The sequence below is a fragment of the Megalobrama amblycephala genome, linkage group LG4 (assembly GCF_018812025.1).
Source record: "Megalobrama amblycephala isolate DHTTF-2021 linkage group LG4, ASM1881202v1, whole genome shotgun sequence".
Lineage (NCBI taxonomy): Eukaryota > Metazoa > Chordata > Actinopteri > Cypriniformes > Xenocyprididae > Megalobrama > Megalobrama amblycephala.
This window is the reverse complement of record NC_063047.1, coordinates 34,252,220-34,277,793: the sequence shown is the minus strand read 5'-3', so window position 1 is coordinate 34,277,793 and position 25,574 is coordinate 34,252,220. Positions and strand designations below refer to the sequence as shown.

Sequence of the window (25,574 nt, the reverse complement as noted above, 5' to 3'; positions counted from 1 at the left end):
TAAAACACTTTCACAATGATGAACACACATAAAAAAGAAAGAACGCTGTGCCAATGTTCCCATTAAGTTATGAGAACGTTCCCTGTCAAAATTGACATACTCAGGCGCAACTGATAAAAATTGATTAAAAAAAAGTCCTAATTATGACGTGTAGTATCAAAATGGTGTCCTTTTTATGTCATAATTATGACTTGCAAGTCAAAATTCACATACTAAGTCGAAGTTGACAATGTTGAAATTATGGCAATTGAAATTGACATACTAAGACGAAACTGATATTAAGTCAAAATTGGCTTAAAAAGACTGTCTTATGACTGTCAATTTCAACTTAAAAAGTCAGGTATGTATGACACAAATTGAAATTGATACACTAATTGGATATTGAGTCGAAATTGGCTTAAAAATGCATAATTATGACTTGCATAATTCGCATAATGCATAATTATGAGCACATCAATTTTGTTTTAGTACGTCAATTTGAAAGTCTAAATTGACATACTAAAACCAAATTGTCTTAAGCTGAAATTGTCGAAATTGACAGTCTAAATTGACATACTAAGACGAAACTGATGTTGTTAAAATTGACTTAAAATGTCTAAAAATTATCACCCATACAGTGTCAAAATTTTGACCTTTTTATGTCATAATTATGGCTTTTAAGTCAAAATTGACAATTGAAACTGACATACTAAGTAGAAAATTACATAAAAAGTCAAAATTGACAGACTGAATTTCAGCTTAAAGTCAGAATTGTGACATAATTGAAATTGACATACTAAGAAGTTTATGTAAAAGGGTGAAATTGACTTGGCCATAATTATGATGAAATTATGATACTAACTTGAAATTTACATAATGGAAATTGACAAGTTGTCCTAATTATGTCATTTAAATCTTATAATTATGAGTTGTAGTGTCATGATTATGATTTATCATGATTATTGTTCTGATGTGGTGTAAACGGGCTTCCGTAGGTCAGAAGCTCTCGCAGGAAATGAACAGCAATAGAATGACGTATCGCCGCACAGACAGACAGACATCAGGCACTTGACCTTCCAGAACAAAACATGTGACCAGAATCTCTGTCATGTGACATTCCAGAAGCAGGGGTCAGAGGTCATGAGTGTTCCTGACCCCTGATGTGGCCGTGAGAAGAGGACGTTAGGGAGCAATAATCAAACCAATAGCAGGTCGTGTGTGTGTGTGTGTGTGTGTGTGTGTGTGTGTGTGTGTGTGTGTGAGACAGTGTTTCGCTCTCTTCTAACCCTCCCCTGATGTTTATTTACTGTGTTCTGACTGGATGTCTCTGGTTCATTTTTCATTGGGTGGATGTGATTCATAATTATATTAATAATGATAATAAAACACTTTTTATGCACTTTCTCTTGTCCAGTTTGTGTCTTAAACTGATTCACACACACACACACACACACACACACACACACACACACACACACACACACACACACACACAAAACAAGTGCAGGTCATGTTTCACCACAAAACACTGAGGAAAATATGTATTTTTGTCTGGTTATCCAGAACAAATATACAAAAATTCTTAAATCAAGATATATTTACTGGAAATGCAAAATTGCTTATTACTTAATGTATCAGAATGAAGTGAGTTTGTGCTTAAAACAAGAAGAAATATCTCACAGTGGGGTAAGAAAAATAAACCTAATTCAAAGTGAAAAAGATTTTTTTCTTACCCCAGATTTTTTAACACAATTTATTAGTATTATTAGTATTATAATTTGTAGTAATTTTTCCAGTACAAACACTCAATAGGGCTCAGCGTGACGCAGAACTAAAGAGAGGGTTGTGGGTTGAAACACACTGACAGGAGTAATTACATGATCAGAATAAATGAGTATTGACTATAATCAAACTGGATAAACTCTAGCAACAGTGATGAACTTCACAACAGCAGCTGGAGTGTTGCTGATGATCAAACTCCTGGAGTAGTTCAGATAAAATAAGATAAAGTAATTCTAAATGAAGTTAAAGTTTGCTTCTGTAAGACTAAACACATAAATAAACACATTTAGCGTTGTCTGGCTTTTGTTTGTGCTTAATGGATAAAACAACGGAATTGCGCACTCAAGTTTATGGGTGCCGTACATTTTACCTGCCACAAGATGGTGCTGTTTTCTACACTCTTGATGCTAACAATAGACTGTAAAAAAAGATGGACGCCGCGACGCCGCTTCCTTCCATTGTAATGAACTGAAGCCAAAATGGGCCGACGAATGGGCGCTGACACGTTACGCAATACGTCAAAAAAAGTTTGGAGCCTGGGCATGCGCAGAAGGAATCGTCAGCGGAGCCCGGAGGCGGAGTCGCGGTATCAGACGACTGAGTTATCATTCATGTATTTTAAATAGACTATAAAAATGATACACAATTTAAAATTCTACCTATAAAATAATAGGCTATTCTGTTTCTAGAGCAATAGTATTTTTGAGACAGCAAATTCAGTAGATAAACTCAATATAATATGCCACTAGAAACAACTCTAAATCGTCAGAAACGGTCCTGCCATTTTAAATCAAGTTCAACTAACGTTACAGGAGATCGATTGCTGTAATTAGAGTAAGCTATCATTAGTTTTGTCCTGCTAATTATTATTTAATACCCATACAAATAATAAGTAACTGCCAGATAACATCCACCTGCTTTTTCCCCACATGGTTAACATTAGGTGTGTAATCTTAACTAATAACATTTATTAATTAGCTTATAACGCCCATATTTAATGATACAGAAAAAAGTTCAGTGATCCGTCAGATCCTGTAGGTCGGTTAGTACAGTTTACTGCTGAACAGCTCATTTTGTTGGTGTTAAATAACAAAGAAATCGAAAATTAATAGTTAGTTAATACATCTTCAATCTCCCCTCAAAGCTCCGACAGTCCTCAGACAAGCTGTCAATCAACTTCGAATCATGACGACACGCCCCGTTTTTATAGCATCAAATTACTAGCTAAAATCTAAATGATCACAAAAACGGACAATTGAATATATATCAGCGTGACGTTTTATTTGAAGCAGAATTTATTTTTAAGTTTTCACTGAAGTCTCATTCGACTGCATTGAGAGGGCGAGGCTTATGACCTGTACTGCATCCAGCCACCAGGGGGGCGATCAAAGAGCCGCAGCTTCACTTTTCAGGACGTATGAGATATGACACCCGATGCTAACCTTTCCCGAAACATTTAGAGAAAAGCTTCAAAGATTTAATAGGCTTCATTTCTCCATCCCTACTCAATAGTTTTAGGCTTTTTTTTGCAAATGTTTCAGTCGAATTTAGCTGTTTCAGAGAGCGTTTACTCGTTTTGAGCCTGTTTGTAAACATTAACTATCTGTAACATAATTTTTCATGTGTGGAAAAAAACAACAAAACTAAACTAGCCAATCAGTGTGTATGTGTGTGTTTATATAAGATGCCTGTTTTTGTTTTTATTGTGACTTTTTAACATTCTGTCAAGGGTCTGCAGATGAAAAATAGCCTTTTTGACTAATTCTGCCACATTTACAGCCGTGTCTTTTATTGTGCATTGCCCCTGTAAACAAATACACTAAAGTAAATGTAATGATGGGACAGTGCATGCAGTATAATGTACAGATAAGACCAAAGACCTCACCAAAAAACCTCTCCAAAGCGTTTGTTGTGGTTAAAGTTGACTTTATTTCATAATTGATTTCATCATAAACACAGAGGCCAAATGAAATGTGTGGTTGAGTGCAGTACAACAGCCACAGTCACAATGTGCTTTAAAGATTGACATTAAAATCATGCATTAGAAACAGATATGCTTATAGTTATAGCCATATAGATCTAATGATGCGAAAACTGAAGAAGATCCTGTGATGGCAGCATGATTCTGGGATTTTACTTGTAGGCAATGTACATTGCACAGCCTTTGTTGCCCTCATTCAGATTTTTGTCGATAAAGGTGACAACAGGTCCTGGATATATACAGATGTCATGGTTGATCAGCATGACCTGGATCGATTGACCTTCCTCTTTCCTGTACCATAGGTAGACAGTGTTTCCTTTGGTTCCTTCATTGAGATCAACACTGAGCTTTTTATAGCCTTCGATCTGAAGCTTTGATTCCTCCTGGTGGGAGGTGGATACGTTGAGATCAGTGAGAGCCTTGCTCTTATCGGTTGTGCGGCGATACCAGAGGAAGACGTAGTTTCCACCAGCATTTCGATTGGTGTCTTCACACACACGAGTGTAGCCCTCCTCAAACATCTGACTGTCAGAAGAGAAGTCAACAGTTCCTGCGATCTCCTGTATGTAGCTGGTCTTCTCTCTCTTCACCCACAGGTAGATGATGGTTTTTGATGCATTACGGTTCAGATCACAGCCCAGTCTCTCCCAGCCATCTTTTATAAGAGGAGGTTCTTCTTTGGCGGCCTTGGTTACCTTGAGGTCCACAATAGGCATGTCATATTCAGTGCTGCCGTAAAAGTACCAGAGGAAGATGTGATCTGCATTAGAAACTCCTGCATTCAGATCCTTCTCGACTTGCTCATACCCAGCATCAGCCAGACCAGGTTTCATCTTGTCAGTGAATGAGAACTCGATCCTGGTCACTGGTCTTTTGCCAGACTCTTTCTTGTACCAAAGAAGGACCTCGTTTCCACCAGCAGCTTCATTGAGGTTAACATTGATGAACTGATAACCTTGAGCTGAGAGTATTTCCTCTTCTTTCTTAGTGGTGGAGATATCGAGCTTGGTTATTTGCTGTGCATTTTCCATTTTGTTTTCTTCTGTATTTGTGGCGCTGAAGAAAGAAGGTCAAAATTCTGAGAAAAAAAAAACACACACAAAAACTACAGTTAATTATTGCTTTTGTAATATGATTAGGAATTTAAATTCATTTTGTAGTTATCATTTTATTTATAAGTCTGACATGCATATAATTGTATTTCTTGGCTCACCAATCTCTTTTATGAGATAACATGTTTTTAGATATAATGATATAAGCACTTCAAATATATTAATGCAATGGCAGTTTTTATTTTATTTACTTTTTTTTTTTTTTTTTACAAATTTTAAATTTATTATACGTAATAAATATTCATACTTAGTCTTTTCTTACTTTGAAATATAATTGTTTAAATTAATTCTAATTATTATATTTGTATAATTCTAATTGTTAAATGGTTGTCTAGATTTTCTCCAGATGAATAAATCCTCGCCTCACCAGAAGATGTTGTAGAAGACGCTGCTGTTTCACTGACGAGAGCAGAAGAGATCTTCGAAGAACCTTCACAGGGCTCTCGCTTATATAGTCCTCTCAGCTGCTCCACCCAACACAAACCGGTTAGTGGTTCAGTCATTAAAATATAGTGTAAATGTACCCATTAAGCCCACGTACCCTTCAAACCCACTTTCAACTTTGAATTCAAATGAAAAAGGAGAAAATCATATTTTATGCTGCTCATTATTTTAACAAATCCAGTGATCTGTTTCTTCCCTGACATTTTTATTGTATACCTATCACATTTGTGAATGTCGAGTTAGCCCCACTCATGTTCATGCTGTCTCACAAAGATACCCAAAAACTTTGGTCTTTCGGACCCTTCAGAAATCAACACATTTCTGAAATGTTCAGCCATTTTTTTTGGCAAGCAAGTTATGTCAAATAAGAGATAAATGAATTGTGAATGAACAAATAGTACTTTAACATTTTATATCATTTTCCTTTAGATGGAAAGAAGTTAATCTCAAGGTCAAACCATTAGCCTTACTGAAAGATAGACTGCCAAAGAATTAAGCATGTGAACTACAAACACTAAATGTTTTGTGATTCATTTTACATTCATACAAACAAATACATCAAATTGTTTTGTAGAGCAAATTATTTTCATAAATGTACTTTTTTTTATAAAGATGGGCTTATATGGTACAGCGCCACAAAACACACGCAAACTAGAGCTGAACTCGAATGAAAAAAACACACTGAAAATTACTGGGATGCTTAGTCTACATTATATTCAAGCTCCATGCATATCTTACATTTTTAAGGGAAAACATTGTCTTTTTCTCCATTACTCACTGTGGAACCATTTAAGCCCACTTTATGTGTTTCAAAGAGGAATCCATCTAATTACAAACTGATCAATTTTCTAAATGTGTTTAATGATAACAAATATTTGTGTGCTTTTACCTTATCTTAGCTACTACCTTAATTTACAACTATACTTAGACATTAATAGTGTGGTAGTACTCGAGACCAGTCTTAAGACCATTTTTGAAGGTCTTGGTCTCACTAAAAGGACTCACTAAATTGCTGTTTCATTGTCTGATTTCTTTTGTTTTAGATTTTGATGTTGATATTGCTATTTACCTGTTTCAATGTTTTTATTTATTTGCTTTTAAGTTAAGGGCACATATGCTTGAATGCTTGAATGATTATGAAATTAAGGAACTGCAATACTTCCTTTGTTTGTTATAAGATAATATGACTAAGCAACAGTTGTGAAAGTTTTTGAGTTTGATGATTGTAACCAACCACAAAAGTTAACAATAAGGATGAAGGGAGCATGTTGCAACCTAAAGCGGAGGTGAGCCAGGCGAAGACTTCGGTGAAGAAGAGGAAGAGTGCTAGAAGAAGACGACAGCGTAGGCAACAAAGGAAGGACATCCGGCTTAGTAAGCAAGAGATACAGATACTGATATGCCTACAGCAGGAAGATTGGATCAAAGACATTGATCAATTGATGAGTAATATGAAGTTGGAATGTCCCAAAAATTAGTATAAGAGTCTGAGCAGTAAAAGGCCTCCTCAGATGCTGCCTGCATTAAGCGTAGAAGGACACCTGATACCCTAACGAGGGGTGCTTAACAGCATCTCCAATATTGCTGAGTAAATCTAGGTTATAGAGCTTTTTAGCTTAAGCTGATTTAAGTTTTATTTTGCATTAACTGCTTTGTATTGTAATCAATAAAAGAGATTTTATTGTTACGTTTGCCTTCCGTGAGACTTTACTTATTATAACTACAATCTGAGCCTCGACAAAGAACAACCACAAGGTAGTCTTCTGCGTCATTCCTGAAGGACTTCAACCTGCCGGCGGATGAGTATCTCATGGTTTAGACTAGATTTGACTTTCCTTACCCTACCTGAATAATCCTAGGGTTAAAAGGTGTACTATAAATGGTCACACCGAATAACATGGCGCCCAACGTGAGTGGCTTGAGGTTTGAGTTTTAAATTGAAAGTGTAGAAACCACATTGAAGAGCTGTCTGTAAGACCCACGTAGACCAATCCAGAAAGGATTCGGTCAGATACTAGTCGAGAGAGACTTAGTATGTTCCAGTCCAGAGAAAAGACTGAAGGGCCAGGAAATAGGATCGCTACCCGTGAGACCTAGAGAGGGGTCCAGAGGGGCTATTGAGTTGAGAAACCTGTAGTAGAGGACGCCCTAGTATGGCAGGTAAAAAAGCCCAGAGAAAAAATCCAGTAATATCTTAATTCAAGCCTACACCTGGGGAGACCACCGGGTGAAAGCATGGGAGAAAAAGGCCTTAAGGGCAGAGACCTCGGTTCAGGAGATAGAGCCAGGTCAGATACTTTTATGGTTACCAAGCCGAGATGGATTGCAAAAGGTAATTTCCAGGAATCTGAAGTTGCTTTAGCAGTCATACAGTGGGCCATAGAGTTAGGAAGTCACTATGGACAGGAAGTGGCTATTCAATGCAAAAGCTCAGAGTCAGAGGGCATTATGAGCACAGTGCGTAGAAAAACCATGGGGAAAACAAAGCTGTATACTATGAGCGGAAAAAAATGAAAGAAATCTCAGGGTGAAGTTCCAAATATGAAGAAAGTTAGGATTTACTGGGAAGCAATGACAGACTTTCAAAATGCAAGTGAAATCCTTCTTACTTTACCACAAGAGGAAGAAGATAGAGATAGTGTTATAACCATAGCAGAACCGCACTTACCTAGGCCTGCAGTCACAGAAATACAGAAATACATCTCTTAAAGAGATAGAGAATATGAGAATGCGATTAGGTCCTCAGCAAACAGGAACTGTAAGAATTTGTAGAGGTTCTCCAAAATGGAATAGTGTGGCACATGTAGTATTAACTGATAGTGGTACACAGACACGCACAGAAGAACAATCTGGAGAAGAGACTAGATTGTAAATAAAAAATGTAATTAGAGAAGCTAACGACAGAGGTGATAAAGAAATACATATGTCCCCAGTAGTGACAGAACAATGTCTAGAGGGACTCGTAGCTGGAATAATAGAAATGTCCCAAGAAATTCAAATGACTATAAATCTCCTCGTTAAAGAGAGAGATCAAGATAAAATAAAAACTCTTAAACAGCAAAAAGAGAGGTATGAAGTACAGCCAAGGCTAGCAGAAACCATAAGTAAGATGAAACCTACTGCACCTTGGGAAGACAATCTTGAACCCCAAGAGACAGGAGATCAAGGGTCACAAGAATGGCTGTCAGATTCTATTGAGCAAGACACAACAGAAGAGCGTGACAGTCAAAGTAGTGAGTCATCAGATAACAATCTTAGAGAAGTAAGGTTAAGTAATAAGAGGGCAGGAGAGCTTGAGCTCAGGAGGGTGTAACATCAGATAAAGAACGATTGGCCTGAAGTAAATATCAAAGGAGTAAAATGCAAAAACCCACAGCATCCACACCAATTCCAGTACACAGAACAGATCCTAGACATTTCACATTTAATTCCTCAAAAGAGCCAAATGAAGAGCAAGTAGACTACCAGGCAAAATTATTAGAATGAAGTTGAACAGAAGCAGTTAAACAGCAGGTAGGAAAAATAAAACAGGGCGAAGACTGTAGCAGTTATGCAAACCGCATTATGAAAGCAGCGGAAGCTGCAAGACTTGATGAACACTCAACTACACGGTTAGTTCACACTTGTACTGGCCATGCAATTACAGCCGAGGCCTTAGAAAAGTCCAGACAACTCACAGGTACAGAGGATAAGTATGCCCAATGGAAAAAGGATTTGAAAGAAGCCCAAAAAGATGGGCTGCCAATTTTGAGTATGTGGCTTTCGATAGAAGCAGACGTCCCTCATGAAGATAAAATCAGATTGTTACGAGAAGTGGGCAGAAGTTTACCTGGAGGACACACTTTAGCCACAATACTGAATAATGCTAGTAGTAAAGAAATTCAAAATACAGTAGCAGTATATGACCTTACTACACAGCACCTAAAGACCAAAAAAGTAAGGCCTCAGAATAAATGAAGAACAGAACAGGGAGTGTATACAGGTTATCGTAGTAAGCCCTTTAAATCTAAAAAAGGAGAGCAGAAAAAATATAATACTCCATTTCAGAGCAGACAGAGTGGGCCTAGCCCATCAAATAGGAATAATCAAAGCCCGAAAAACTGGGGAGTAGGACAACCCAGAATAATGAATAACACAGTTACACCTGTTAAGAGTAGTTATATTCCAGAGGATTCCAGAGCTTCCTCTAGCCTACAATCTATTGTCTGCTTACATTTCACACAAACATCGCTCTCACACACACACAACATCCCCACATCGCAGTTCTCTCCAACTCAGTCCCTTACGACCTTAAGTCTTATGACACTCCCCAGCCAGCACAGCTATGTGGGGCCCAGATGGGTTAGACCAGATGAACTGAACACTGCTCAGTGTGCACACTACAGGCTGTTAAATGTAACACAGAAACATGCTGGAGTTCATGAGATAATTAGGTGATAACAAGCAGAATCACTGAAGGACAGAGGAACAACAAGAACTACAACTTCAGCCACAGCCTTAGATGAAATCAACTGAAGATAAAAGACATTAAATCTCTGATCAGTCACCATCCGCTCTCGGGTCCAAAAGGCACATCCAAGGAATCCCACCTTCTGACACCTTCTGAACAGTTCCCAAATGAACGATATAGACTTGATGTCACTTCCTGTTGTTGCTGCTGCGCTGTTTGAGCTAGAGCTCCGTCGAGCTGATTCCTATTTGCTTGTTTTTGTCTCTTAAAATCAAACTTATAACCTATCACTCTTTCTTTTTCAGCGGGGGAACACATCCCCAACATTATTTTATATAAAAAACACTCGGATTACCTTGATATCGCTAGTTTTATCCGACTTCCCGAACATTCGCTATTAGCTTTAGCCCGTTAGCAATAGCGGCGTGGTCACTCTAGCGTCTCTACTTTTCTCTCACTATATTATTGTTCGTCTGTTCTAATGGCGAGTGTATCGGATGTTTCTCTACCTTTGTGTGCAGGTGAGGACACGTTTGAGCTGTATGCGGTGCAGTTGGAGCTGGAGGCCGCGGAGCGACAGATTCAGACCCTTCTCGAGAAGCAGGCAGAGCTACGCGAGCAGCAGACAGCGCTGGAATCGTCCCGTGCTGACGCTCACCGCTCCTCGGTAAGTTTACAGCGCGATATTAACACTCCTGCTTCCTCTACGTCATGTGTTTCTCTGCACAGGGCCCGAGCACCCAGAACGTGTTCATCCCAGCCCTCGTTCACTCCGGCGCCGTCACACCAGGGACCTTGGGTTCTTCAGCAGCGGAAGGCGCAAGCCAGGCTTCGGACCAGGACCTCTCCTCCTCCGCCGCCCCCGATCTTCGAGGTCTCGACACGGAACCGCTTCTCCCCTCTTCGCGAGGCGGAACGTCACGCCATGGTCATCGGAGATTCCATCGTCCACCACGTCCACGCTACCACAGCCAAAGGTAAGGTGCGCAGTCACTGTTTTCCTGGTGCTCGTGTTCTCGATGTCGCTGCGCAGGTTCTCGCGATCCTCAACGGTGCTGAGACCATCGGAGCTGTAGTGCTGCACGCGGGGGTGAACGACACCAGGCTGCGGCAGACGGAGGTGTGTTCCCATTGACACCCATTATACCACTGACAGACGGCAGCGGTTGGAGATAAAAACCATCATTTGTGTTCTACTGAAGAAACAAAGTCATCTACATCTTGGATGCGCTGGGGGTAAGCAGATGAACATCAAATTTTCATTTTTGGGTGAACTATCCCTTTAAACATCTCCAAGTGTTTTCCCAACACGAAAATTATAAACTCATTTGTATCAACCAGATTTACAATGTTGGTGCAACCTTGATTCCAATAATATTCTTATAGAAAAGTTGCACTATATAAGTGAAAAAATCTCTGTATATAATAACTGATTATTGCTCATTAATTATTACAATTAATGGCAAAAGGAATGTTTGGAAATATAAACTGATATTTCCTACTGACACACTACAGCAATAGATATAAATAACTGGCTTAAAAACATTTTTCTTTCGTGAAAATACAAATGTAAAGTTGAACTATAAATATATAATTGTATCTATGGATTGTATTTATGGCAATAATCTAAAATAATAATGGGTTAAAATAATAATAAACATAAACCTGTTAGTTAACACATACCAGCATTACTGGAGACGCCTGCAGCTCCAGGAGGAACATCATCCTGAGAAACGCTTTCGTCAGGATCAATGGCATCAGGATCCGCCATACTGATCTCATCTTGAAGAAAAACAGAATTTTGAAACACAAGAACATCTTCGGTTTAACCTGTATTCAAAAGTAATTTATGAAACTTGACAAATTATGCTGTTTAATAGTAAATAAAAATAATAATAATAACTAATACTTTTAGATGACTATTATTAGAATTATTGCCAAAACAGAAATATACTACTACTGTAAATGAAAAATTATTTTACAATACGACATTACAATACTTCTGTCTTCATTTCTTCACTTAAACTGTTTCAGTGAAAACAGGTTTATAAATGCATCTTATTACAAATCAGGTGAAATACTTGAAACAACTGGCCACACAAATTTTGTAAATAATGCGAATGTGAAATGTGTAACTGGTGCTCGTTGCGTTCCCAAATGCATGTTAAACTCAAGGCACATGCTGAGATAGAGTTCACTGCATTAATTCCCTGTGAACTGAGATGTGGAAAACACCGGATCACAAGATGATCGAGTGAGCAAAGTGTGCTCTCCACTTTGAAACGTGGAGCGCAACAGACTACAGTCTTAATAAATTATCAGCTTTTGCAATTTGATAAGGGCACAAAGCCACATCGTGCTGTTGATTTTAGTTTGTTTGAGATGCTTTGCCAAAGCAATGAAACAAAACACAAAGACCAAAATTTATCTTATTATGAGGTAGTGCTGGGCGGTATACCGGTTCATACCGAATACCGGTATTTATTTTTGTTATGATATGAATTTTGATGATACCGCAATACCGGTATGTGTCGCTTAACCAACATTCAGAACGCGGCGCAGCGTCACTGTTTGAGGGGGGGCCCGTTTCACTCTTGCACTGTAGTGAGAGAGCACAGCTGAGATCACATCAGCCTATGGTAAGTCCGAAATCACCCCCTAAAGCCTCATTCACTATTCCCTACGTCAGGGGTCTCCAATCCTGCTCCTGGAGGGCCACTGTCCTGCAGAGTTTAGCTCCAACTTGCCTCAACACACCTGCTTGGAATTTTCTTTCCTATAGTAAGACCTTGATTAGCTGGTTCAGGTGTGTTTAATTAGGGTTGGAGCAGGATTGGAGACCCCTGCCCTATGTTATCCACTTATATTGTTCACTTGAAAGAGTGAATGAAAACGAGTGAGGGAATTCGGACAGCCGTTGTGTGTACATCGGTCTGTACACTCGTTATTGCGGTGCATTGTGGGATTGAATGAGTGCACTCAATAACGTCCACTATGGTTTCGGACACCACTACAAATAGGTAATGGCTGTCGCCTAAAATATTGCCCTATTTGAGGTTATAGGGGGCGATTTCAGATTCAGCCCTTGATTACAGCGGAGAATTCAACCAACACGCGGCACGCGAGAGAGCGGTTTCTGCGCGGAGCTCCGTGATGAGATTAACAACGTTCTCCACATGGATCATATTATATAGACCGGAGCAAGCGTGTTTTTATGGACCTATTTCATATATCTAGTGCTCTAAACATGAACCAGCAGCGTGTATGCGCACATATTTCATCACGTCTTCTTCAAAAGAAATGTACGTTACGCAAAGGACACTGAACTGTACGTCTGATCACGACTGCGATGACACGATGGGTTATTCTGCTACACATAAGACAATGTAAGTTAATAAATAGACTGACAATTCAAAGAAGAATGGTCAAAAATTTAACTGCTTTATTCTTTCTGTGTTAAACTTACGTGTGTCATTTGTTCAGAGACTGTAGTGCTCTTAAATGTACTGAAAATATCCTTAGTTTAAATGTTCTTCCGCGTTTCTCCCTCGTTTTGACAGTTTGTTGTTATATAGGGTTAGATTATTTTTTTTTTTTCTATCTCCATGGTCATATTTTAATATTCATGTCTGTAATGAGTGTGTTGCAGGTCTGTGTTTTATTGGTTATTGTCTCCCCACAGCATCATTTTGTGGGGTTTTGTAAACCTGTATTAACTCTAGTGTGGAATTTTTCTACAATATTCACTCATCATGACAGTAAAACAGGGCATTCTAGTCAATCTACTGCAGTATTTCCTCTCTCAACCAGTAGAAAATGTGGTTAACGCCCAGTCATGTATAGGGATATTATATATATATATACACCGTCATATACCGTAAAACCGATATAATTTTGAAAAATACCGTGATATAAATTTTTGGTCATACCGCCCAGCACTATTATGAGGCATATAAAAATATTTTCAGCTCATTTGGTTCAAACAGTTTTTTAAAACCTGTTTACACCTGGTCACTTCATGCATTTTCTCTGAATGGATTGCTATGCAATCATGAAAAGACCAGGTGTAAATGCCCTCCGAAACGCATTCGAGACTGATTTAAATCCGATCGCTCAAATCACTTCTGGACGTAGTCTAAAACAATATATACATTTATACAATAATACATTTTACTCCTCCCAAAAATACTAAATTAATAAACATGTGAGAATGTGTTATAGGCATGTTATAGAAAGATATGACAGCATTACTGCAGCATGCATTGGCGCAGATGAACAGATGAGTATCTCTTCAGTAAGCTGACGTGCAAAATACCTCAAATGAAACTTAAAAAGTCGAAAACGCTCAACACACAATCATCTTCATTAAAAGATGTGAGAATAAATGATTTGACCAGTGCTGATGCTGCTCATGATCAATAAAATGGAGCTCATAGTGGTAGCTTTTAATGATGTGAATACTGTTAAAATCTGCGTATAGCGCGGGAATTGAAGACAGATCGCTGTAGCGCCTCCGCTCAAGCGGCTCGTGAATCGATCATCTCTTCTACTAGTTCATTTATAGCATCAAATAAACATGAATGAACATCAGAAGGAATGTTGTTTAAAACACAGAAAGACATCAGTACACCATTTTTCAAGTTCAAGTCCACCGAGGTTAATCTTCTAACTCCTGACTGCTTTGTCGGACAAAATGGCGGATTTAGCGTTATAATTGGTTAGATTGCTTGTCAATCAAACTCCTGGCGAAGGGTCAATTAATCTAGTATAGATTACTTTATATTATAGATCTTACATGTCTGCATCTCAAGAGATTGCAGAATTTGAGTGACAAATGATGTTTTATAAACAAAGTTTGGGAGGAGCGCGTTCAAGCGGTCTAATTGGCTCGAGAGGAGATATATATACACTGACTAGAGCCGATCTCACCTATAGTTTCCTCGACCGTTTTCTGCATCCCGTCGCCACCCCGTTCCTCACTCTCGGTGGAGATATGGGGAAGAACTATGGATTTGGGCTAAATTTTCAAACTTGCATCCCTCGACCGCCTTGAACAGGACGCCAAATACACTTATTACACTTTTTTTTTTTTTACTCTATTCGATTATTTGTAAATGTGAATTCGTGAAAACAACTGCTACAGGTAATTGGACTTTATTTATTTATTTATTTATTATAGATTTATTTTTGGCATTTTTTCATAAATTCAAATCTATAAATCCAAATATTTATTACATGTATGAAGAAAAGGTTCAGCACCCAAGGCTCTATCGCTATTGTCTCAATAGTGTTCAGTGTCTTTGGGCGGATTGGCATCAACGGCCATTAGGATTGTTTGTGATTTGGTCTTAGTGATTTAGGAGTCCTCTTGACTACTCCTAACTTTTTACAGATTTGGGAGCTAGTTTTAGCACTAAAATGTTTTGTGAAATACTCTTAAGAGCAAAAATTAGGATTGACACGCCCATTATAGAGTTTCTCCTAAATTGGCATGTCAGGAGCTACTTTTAGCCTTAAGGGGCCCTATCTTGCACCCAGCGCAATTGACTTTGTACACCGACGCATGTGTCATTCCTATTTTGCACCCGCGCAAAGCGCGCTTTTCCCTCCAAAGAAGCACGTCGTTAAACTAGTGAATGAACTTGCGCTCCCTGGGCGGTTCAGCGCAAAAAAGGAGGTGTGTTCAGGCGCATTGCCCGCGCATTGCTATTTTAAGGAGCTGAAAATAGACTGTGCCATAGACCAACTCAAACCTGGTCTAAAGTCTAAAGTCAATGGCGCAATATTTTTTTGTTAGAGCGCGTTGGTAGAAACTGCGCCTCTGGGCACGTCCACAGTGCGCGTTGACTTTTCAATTCAGCCTATTACTACTTATAATGATGAACGAAATTGGCTAATTAATTGAACAATCGTGCCAATACACACACACACATATATATTAACTGACTCATCGCGTGTACGCCATGTAAATAGCAATCCGCCATGGCACAAGCGCATCTCGCTCTTAAAGGGAATGGGAGATGACACTCTGATTGGTTTATTTCACGTTACGCCCAAACCACACCTATGAATAATGAAGCTACTTCAGACCAACCCATTTTAGATTTGCGCCGGGCGCAAGAGCCATTTATCCCGCCGGGAAAATAGCAACAGCACCGAGACCCGCCCACAAAGTTACTTGCGCTTCGCGCTTTGACACTTGCGTTTCAGATCGTTAAAATAGGGCCCAAGATGTTTTGTGAATATGGCCCCTGATTCTGTACAGACACATTTATGTGGCCAAGTGTAAATGAAATTGTTTGAACAAATCAGTAAAAAACACATTAAATGACCAGGTGTTAACAGGCCCAAAAATGATGTGAAAATGTTCTCACTAGACTAGCATTTTCTAAAATGATGCAATGCTCTTTTTATTACCTTCTCAACACTGTCTTGATGGTCCATTGATAACTGGTCCTTCTCAGGGCTCACCTGAAAGCAAGGTAAAGAAAGAAAAATAAACATTCTACTACAGACAAAGGATTCAGAGATGATCCAAATGAAGCAGTACAGATACTTAACACTGATTAACACTGATTAACACTGATTGATCACTGTCAACTGAAAACATACAATGAAAACTATTTTACAATACAGGGTTTTTCCTGGGTCAGAAATGGTCTTTGGTGGTGGTGGATGAACACTGTATCCACAGTACAAAATACTGTACCCATGTGAACTGTGAGCACAGGACTGACAGTAAATCCACAATAAATGCAAAGAAAAATTTTGGAATATTAACATATCCTATTCATTCATGAGTGAAATAATTAATTCTGTCAGGACAGATGACAAAAGAAAGAGCTTAGAACAATTTTATATTTAAATATCTGTACATTTAAAAGTAAAAAGTCACTGAGTGGCCAGTTTGAACAAATGAACAAAGTAATACATTACATAGCAAAAGTGGGAGGTCTATTATTTTTTACATTTACACTCCAATACTTAATAAAAAGATCATTTGACACACAGCATCAAGATTATTTTGTTCCACCCATTGCTATGGTTATCAGCATCAATTGGATTTAATCGCACATATAAATACATTTGTCAATCCAGAAACTATGCAATGTGTAGTTAGCAGCATAAACAAATGTGTTATATAGGCCTACAGAAAGCAAAGATCGCTGCCATATTAGCCACTGAAGCTATCGATTACAACACGAGAAACACAAAGCTGCACTTCTGCAGAAACGTCCGTTATAATAAATGAAGTTGTGTGTGTGTGTCTGTCTATGTTGTGCACTTTATCTCTTATTGGCATTGTGTCTATACTTTGTTGGTTATAATGAAAGGATTCAACATGCAGCACTCGCGCTAAACAAAAACTCATACAGACTAACAAACGCATCCGATTGGATATTGTGTTCACGTGCTCAACACAAATGTCTTCAGGTATGATGGTACATTTTAAACCACTCAGTATTATTGGGGTCCAAACTAATGCGTTATAGTAGTGACCTACACATTTAAAACAGTGACATAAGTTAATTGGAATCATGCATATAGTTAAAACTCTATAAATATACTGCCATAACCAATCAGGGATTCATGATATATCAGCCACCTATATCTTACTGGCCGATAAATGCTCATTTTAATGTTATCATTCTCAGTCCGAACTAGGCCGATATTTTAACACCGATAAATAATGGATTATTTCACTGATAAATAATGGATTATATGATGTGCGTTGTTCTCCATGATAGTATTGAACTGCTTGAAGGAAGATACAGTTAAAGTGAATCACAAATCTGTGAAATCAGAGCGTTGTTACACGAAGAGCGCATCTGCGGAGTTACACCTTTATGACTAGCACAGTCAGTTTGCTTGTGCATTCGCAGCCTTTGGTGGAATTATAAGTTGTATTTTTTTATTTTGTGTATATATATCTGATTAAACTCATATAGGATGCATTTGGTTGAGTTAATGAACGCGGCAGTAAAGCGCTTCATTGTAGGCCTACCGGTGATCATCTCTTCAGCATGCGCACTCAAACAGCAATGGATAACATTAATAACTATGGCTGGGACTGTCATATATACATAACATTATAATGAGAACACGACTGTAATAAAACGCTGTGAATTATTTTGGATTAGTTGCCGTTTTTTAGTGTGTTGTTGTGGGGAGCGTATCCAGAACAGGAGTTCACACTTTGTAACTTAATTCATGTACATCTGTGCATGATTTATGTGCAGGTATAAGTTGTAATTTTTTTTGTATAAATATCTACTTTATCATATATAAGTTGCATCCCGTTGAGCTAAAACCATCTAACAAAGCGCTTTGGTTTATTGGTGTTCATTCAGCTCTTCAGGTTCATGCTAAAACAGTGTTATTTGAAACAGTAATACTAAAGATGTTTATATAAACTTTTTTTTTTTCAAAAACATTACCACTTTTATTGTTTTTATTATTTTCATCAACAATATGGTTTGAGTAAAATCATTTCCCAACAGGCTTTCATTTTATTCGTCCATAGCACATGTATTGTGTTTTTTTTTATATGTAGCCTATAATGTTGACCAATAACTTGTTTGCATTTTTATTTAATGTTATTTATAGTAGTAGTGAGGCAATGTATAATTTTTGTAAAACTTTACAATAAGGTCTCATTTGTTATTGTATTAACTAACATGAATCAACTGAGCAAAACCCTTGTAAATGTGAGTAAAAAACATTTGTGTGTTTAAAGTTGGTATAGTGTTACTCTGTGCGTTCGCTCGGCGGCTGCTATGAGACACTTGTTGCACACTGCAGTAAGATAGATCGATATTAATCATGGTGAAACATGGTACTCGCGATAAATCAAGAAAACAAGATTCAAACAAAAAGACTTAAAGTGTTGAGCTATATAACATGATTAGTTTTCTGTTAATGAATGTATCCAAACAGTCTAATAACTGCCCATCTGTCCAATAAAACACATAATATACTAAAGTGTCTTTGATGTTTCCATGGTTTCTACAAAATAAAACCGGAAATCAAGGGTAATGATGTCATTGATAGACGACGCACAGACACGGTGTGTGTCCTGGTTAAAATTGCTTATTTCTCTGGATTTGAACAATTTTGGAAATTTTTTTGGGATAATGTAAGTACACAAGTCAACAAAATATATAAAATTGTTCTAGAGGTTTTTGGACATTTTAATCCAAAAATCCTACATATTGTGCCTTTAACTGGTTGCATAGCCTATGTCCGATTTATTGCATGACTCTGGCAGAGAAAAGCTGTTGCTATCAAACATTTTTTACTTAATCAACTGAGTCAGTGTAATGGTGAAGGGATCGATCAAATAGGCCAGTTGATAGAAGGTTTTTGAAGAAATTTCATGCTCCCTTGTAAAAGTATTTTGTAGCATTTTTAAAATACAAAAATACAGTAGTTAATTTTGATACATTTTGTGGCTGCTGTATTTTGTAGTTTATTTTGATACAATTAAAATCAGGGTTGATCATTTGGTATTTTATTTGAAAATACATTTTGATGTATTTTTGCCCAACCCTGGTTCAGGGTTACATCTGCGTGACGCAGAACTAAAGAGAGGGGAAAGCGCGAGAGAGGGGAAGCGTGAGAGAAACACACTGACAGGAGTAATTACAGGATCCAATAAATGAGTACTGATTATAATCTAACAGCGCTCTGTCAGTATGGTGACATGAAACTGGATAAACTGTACAGTAATGAGCTTCACAACAGCAGCTTGTGTGTTACTGATGATCAAACACCTGGAGTAGTTTATCATTTCCTAATCTAGAGATCAGATAAAATCGAGCGCAGCGTTAGTTCAGTCAGGCCAAGTAGGCATAGTGCTGCGACCAGCGACGCGTCAGCTGTCAATCGTTCCAATCACTACCATTCTCCTATTAGACACGGGACATATATATGTGGCATTACTGCTCGGTAAGTATGCTCAAACTGCTCGCAACCCTCCCTCCCTCCCCAATATAAGCATGAGCATATTACCGTGCACCTTCTGGTTGTCGTCTTCTTTTGTTTCAGATCACTAAGGCTTTCACGTCATGGCTGGCATGGACCTCACTGCTGAGAGACACTCATCCTCATAACCAAGCTACAGTATAGATGACCCACTGCCATATCTACACGATTACCATATTCGCTTATTAAGACATTACAAGTGTCTTAATTGTCTATGTATTTCCAAGCTGATGGTTCTGGAGGGTTAATGTTAAGCTCTTGTATGTTCAATTAATTTTGGTGCAGAACCCCCATAAGAAACCATACCGCCAAAGATAATTGTGTTCAATAAACTCAAGTAACTTGCCAAAGTGGTCCTGTCTGAAATAAGATTTTGTGAGATAAAATAACCCTAAATGAAGTTAAGATCTGCTTGTGTAATACAAATTTGTGAAAAATCCCAATTTAATGTACTAGATCTTAAGTTAAGTTAAGGCATAAGGTTCTGTCATGAAACTCTAGATGGGTCTTTAACTCATTTGGTAGCGATCACATCATTATCTTCACAGCACAGCTGATTGGTTGCTGTTGCATCTGCGGCCAATGAGCTGCGGCTCAACATCCAAATATTCGATTGGTGTCTTCATCCACACGAGTTTAGCCCAGTTCAAACATACAGTGGGTACGGAAAGTATTCAGACCCCCTTAAATTTTTCACTCTTTGTTATATTGCAGCCATTTGCTAAAATCATTTAAGTTCATTTTTTTTCCTCATTAATGTACACACAGCACCCCATATTGACAGAAAAACACAGAATTGTTGGCATTTGCCTTTGCTGTGACACTCATATATTTAACTCGGGTGCTGTCCATTTCTTCTGATCATCCTTGAGATGGTTCTACACCTTCATTTGAGTCCAGCTGTGTTTGATTATACTGATTGGACTTGATTAGGAAAGCCACACACCTGTCTATATAAGACCTTACAGCTCACAGTGCATGTCAGAGCAAATGAGAATCATGAGGTCAAAGGAACTGCCTGAAGAGCTCAGAGACAGAATTGTGGCAAGGCACAGATCTGGCCAAGGTTACAAAAACATTTCTGCTGCACTTAAGGATCCTAAGAGCTCAGTGGCCTCCATAATCCTTAAATGGAAGACGTTTGGGACGACCAGAACCCTTCCTAGAGCTGGCCGTCCGGCCAAACTGAGCTATCGGGGGAGAAGAGCCTTGGTGAGAGAGGTAAAGAAGAACCCAAAGATCACTGTGGCTGAGCTCCAGAGATGCAGTCGGGAGATGGGAGAAAGTTGTAGAAAGTCAACCATCACTGCAGCCCTCCACCAGTCGGGGCTTTATGGCAGAGCGGCCCGACGGAAGCCTCTCCTCAGTGCAAGACACATGAAAGCCCGCATGGAGTTTGCCAAGATGGTGAGAAATAAGATTCTCTGGTCTGATGAGACCAAGATAGAACTTTTTGGCCTTAATTGTAAGCGGTATGTGTGGAGAAAACCAGGCACTGCTCATCACCTGTCCAATACAGTCCCAACAGTGAAGCATGGTGGTGGCAGCATCATGCTGTGGGGGTGTTTTTCAGCTACAGGCACAGGACGACTGGTTGCAATCGAGGGAAAGATGAATGCCGCCAAGTACAGGGATATCCTGGACGAAAACCTTCTCCAGAGTGCTCAGGACCTCAGACTGGGCCGAAGGTTTACCTTCCAACAAGACAATGACCCTAAGCACACAGCTAAAATAACGAAGGAGTGGCTTCACAACAACTCCGTGACTGTTCTTGAATGGCCCAGCCAGAGCCCTGACTTAAACCCAATTGAGCATCTCTGGAGAGACCTAAAAATGGCTGTCCACCAACGTTTACCATCCAACCTGACAGAACTGGAGAGGATCTGCAAGGAGGAATGGCAGAGGATCCCCAAATCCAGGTGTGAAAAACTTGTTGCATCTTTCCCAAAAAGACTCATGGCTGTATTAGATCAAAAGGGTGCTTCTACTAAATACTGAGCAAAGGCTCTGAATACTTAGGACCATGTGATATTTCAGTTTTTCTTTTTTAATATATCTGCAAAAATGTCAACAATTCTGTGTTTTTCTGTCAATATGGGGTGCTGTGTGTACATTAATGAGGAAAAAATGAACTTAAATGATTTTAGCAAATGGCTGCAATATAACAAAGAGTGAAAAATGTAAGGGGGTCTGAATACTCTCCGTACCCACTGTATACACTGTAAAACTTTTCGCTGTAAATTTACAGTAAAATACTGGCAGCTGGGTTGCCAGCCACTTACTGTATTTTTACAGTACTACTTCTGTAAACAACATTTACAGTATAGTGCTGTAATTATTAAATACAGTATCCTGCTGTAATATTATGTACTTTTACAGCATTATACTGTTTATCTACAGCTATTAACTGCATTTATACAGCTTTTCATACTACACTTATATTTGTCATTAAATAATTAAAAAATATACTTTTGTTATGTTATGGCAAAGGAAATGGAAAGCAACATACTCTTGAGTTTTAAAACTTTTATTATTTTTTTATGGAAAAAAGCAGAAAATTACAATGTTGAAAGGTCAACATTTTAAATGCACTCAGCAGTTATCAATGAACAATACAGCAATCTTATTTACATTTAACATTTTTTTCAAATGTGGAGTCAAAAAACAAATAGTAGGATAGAAGTTAAATAGAAGTTTTTCAGTACTGCTCTGTTTTTGCTCAGTGTTGCCAGTCTTGGAAGTCACTTTCCCTTCTTGTTTCTTGAGCCGTGTTCATGGTTGATGTCAAAGTACCTAAAAAAGCAGAAAAGAAAGAGGAAAAAAAAGGAGAGAGAGAAAACAGTAATGAATATTGTGAATATATGCACCATAGCATTTTTGTGAACATAAGGACTAACAGCCTAAGCATTTGATTGCAGTAAGTTAAAATGTCCAATTAACACTTCAGAAAAGACACAACTAAAAAATAATGCTTATAATTGTATTCAATGAAATTGTTTATTCATTGAATGGACTATATGCACAACTGCTTCCGCGCTGTACGTCGTACTACATCTCGGGAGTTTCTGGTAAAAGCATTCAGCTCCCCTCCATACAGCACTAACCTGCTGCAGTCCAGTGCTCGTCTTCTCATTAACAGTTTTTCTCTTACCGTTTTTCTCATATTTTATACCTGTTGAATTTAGCTTGTGTGTGTTGGTGCTCTTATCCCAGTCTTTTAAAATAGTATAATAAATAAGTGGTACCTGCCTCGAGACATTTAGCAATGTTAAATATTTAAATTCATCTTTAAGGGTTAGTTTACCCAAAAATTAAATTTCTGTTGTTAATTTCTTGCCCTCGTGTCATTCCACACCTGTAAGACCTTTGTTCATCTTTGGAACACAAATGGAGATATTTTTTGATGAAATCTGAGAGCTTTCTGTTCCTCCATAGGCAGCAGCACAACTTACACATTCAAGGTGAAGAATGGTAGGAAACAGATTGTTAAAGTAATCCATGTGTCTCTGCGACATGTGACAGAAAGCTCTCGCATCAAAAATATCTTAATTTGTGTTCTGAAGATGAGCGAAGGTCTTACAGGTGTGGAACGACATGAGAGTGAGTAATTAATGACAGAAATTTCATTTTTTGGTGAACTAACCCTTTAAACAGTAACGCACTGACAGCGGACTGACAAATATACTTTGAATATTAAGAATTTGAATACTAAGAATTACACACAGTGAAATGATTGTCAATGAAAAATAGGGATTGAAATATTTAATAAAAATAAATGAAGGTTTGTCCTGAACTTATTCATCAGGTCTCACACACGCTGCAGCATCGATCACTAAGCAGAAATAGGCAAGTTGTATTATTTCAAAACATGTGTTACAAGCCTCAGTGCAAGTAGTCCATTATTTACCATAAACCTGATTACATCACATGTGAAATTAGGTGCAATACTTACGTTAACATAACCATATTTCACAGAAGGTAATTTTCCCCCCTTCCTGGTTCTTGAGCCATGTTTAGGGGATATGTCAAAGAGCCTAAAAGCAGAAAAGCAAAGAGAGAGAAGTGAATATTGTGCATTCATTCACCATAGCATTTTTGTGAACACAAGGACTCACAGCTAAGCATATGATCTCAGTAATGTCTCCTGTTACACTTCAGAAAAGATGCATCTTAAAATATTGCTTAAAATAATTGACAAAATCGTTTATTCACTGAATTCTTTGTCATAAATCTGATACACTTGAAAATAAGCACAACACTTACGTAAACAATGGAGCACATCAGATGATTGAGCCTGAAACGAGAGAAAAAAACAAAACAAAATAAACAAAACAGTTTAAAAATCAGGTTGTAAGAATAACATATGCTAAGGTTGTCTATAAGATGAAACATCAGTGTTACTGCATGAAGCGCTGAGAACAGAGTAACGTTAACCGTTTGCTCATGAGAAGTTTAACATTTCAAGATCAAACCATTCATGACAAAATAGAAACGCGAACGAAAAGCTCCATAAAAGACTGACTTACCGTATTCTCAGCCGAACAATCGTTTATCCGTCTTCTCGACACAGGTGTGACCTAGAATATATGGCTATTAAAAATGTCGACCAATTTGACTACGCCACCCCCACTTTTCTTGGGTAGGGGACCCATTTATATTTTTAAACAGGCAGTTCAAATAAATGAACCAGAAACCAGAGTGCAAAAAAAGGGTTACACTTTATTAAAAAGGCAATCACGATCTTTCTCACATATAGTAATTAAATTAATCTAATCTGCAGCAATATTGATATTAAAGATGTAAAGTTGAAAAACAAATAAGTCAAAACAAAAAAACATTAAACAATATACAAAACAAATCAGGATCGATCAAATCAACTGAATATCACACAAAAAATGAAAATACAATAAATGAATAAAGTTAACCAAATTAGAAATTAGCAGATGATATAAAAAACAACAATTATAGTACCCACAATAAAACAAATGAAATCAACTTGAATCATAACTGGATAACCACCATATGGGAGGAAACGCAAACCCAAAAAATGAATCAAAAAAATATCAAACCATACGTGAAACACACAAACCAAATATCACACAAACCAAAGTAAGTCCTCCCATACAGTAGTACACCAATCAATAAAACAAAATTGTACAACAAAATATACAAAAAAAGTCACTGAAAATTATAATAACACAAAACCCCCCAAAAAACGAAATATACACAAAACAAAACCAAACAAATAAACCTTAATTTTTAATGGAAAGAAACGGTGGCGCTAAACCAGAAAGAGGATTTATAACCTGTAATTAAAACCATTTCACATTTTTATTACACAAATCCATCATATTACATTAAACAACCATATAAAATACTCACGTACCTTCTAAAAGTATGCTATGGCTCACTTCTCAGTTATGTCTCAGTCAATAGTCTCGTTAAGGGCAGATATGGATTGCAACAGTCTACGCTGTATAATTGTCTGTGGATGCTGGCACTTGTAACTCAGTATAAACACAAAGCGATCCTAAGAGAACACATACTAAATTTATGGCACTGCATTTCATGTCAATTACAACTCAATGAACTTGACCATACACTCACATTGAAACGGTCTCGTTAAATGGCAGGAGTAGATTACACCAGTCTATTCTGTGCGTTTATCCATGGATTCTGGCACTCGTAACTCAGTATAACAAAAGCAATCCTAAGAGAACACATACTAAATTTATGGCACCGCATTTCATGTCAATTACAACTCAATGAACTTGACCATACGCTCACATTGAGTAGCTGAACCCCCAACGCGGACTCACAGAGTTGCACGCACACAGCGTCT

The 25,574-nt window shown here is 38.0% G+C and overlaps 1 protein-coding gene and 1 long non-coding RNA gene across 2 annotated transcripts; both read right to left on the bottom strand.

The window, feature by feature from the left end:
- Positions 1-3,670: 3,670 nt before the first annotated feature.
- LOC125267396 lies at positions 3,671-5,329 on the bottom strand. Its single transcript, XM_048188974.1, has 2 exons — positions 5,222-5,329; positions 3,671-4,820 (listed from the first exon to the last, which is right to left on the bottom strand). The coding sequence occupies exon 2, from the start codon at positions 4,771-4,773 to the stop codon at positions 3,895-3,897; it is 879 nt and encodes a 292-aa protein (XP_048044931.1). The 5' UTR covers positions 4,774-4,820; positions 5,222-5,329; the 3' UTR covers positions 3,671-3,894.
- Positions 5,330-22,452: 17,123 nt separating this feature from the next.
- Positions 22,453-24,280, bottom strand: LOC125267395. The gene is made up of 3 exons (XR_007184665.1): positions 23,996-24,280; positions 23,685-23,766; positions 22,453-22,525 (listed from the first exon to the last, which is right to left on the bottom strand). It is a non-coding gene; the product is annotated as an uncharacterized LOC125267395 (long non-coding RNA).
- Between the last annotated feature and the right edge of the window lie 1,294 nt (positions 24,281-25,574).

Excerpts from the sequence above, each read along its gene's own strand:
- LOC125267396 (XM_048188974.1), bottom strand. The coding sequence starts at position 4,773 with ATGGAAAATGCACAGCAAATAACCAAGCTCGATATCTCCACCACTAAG.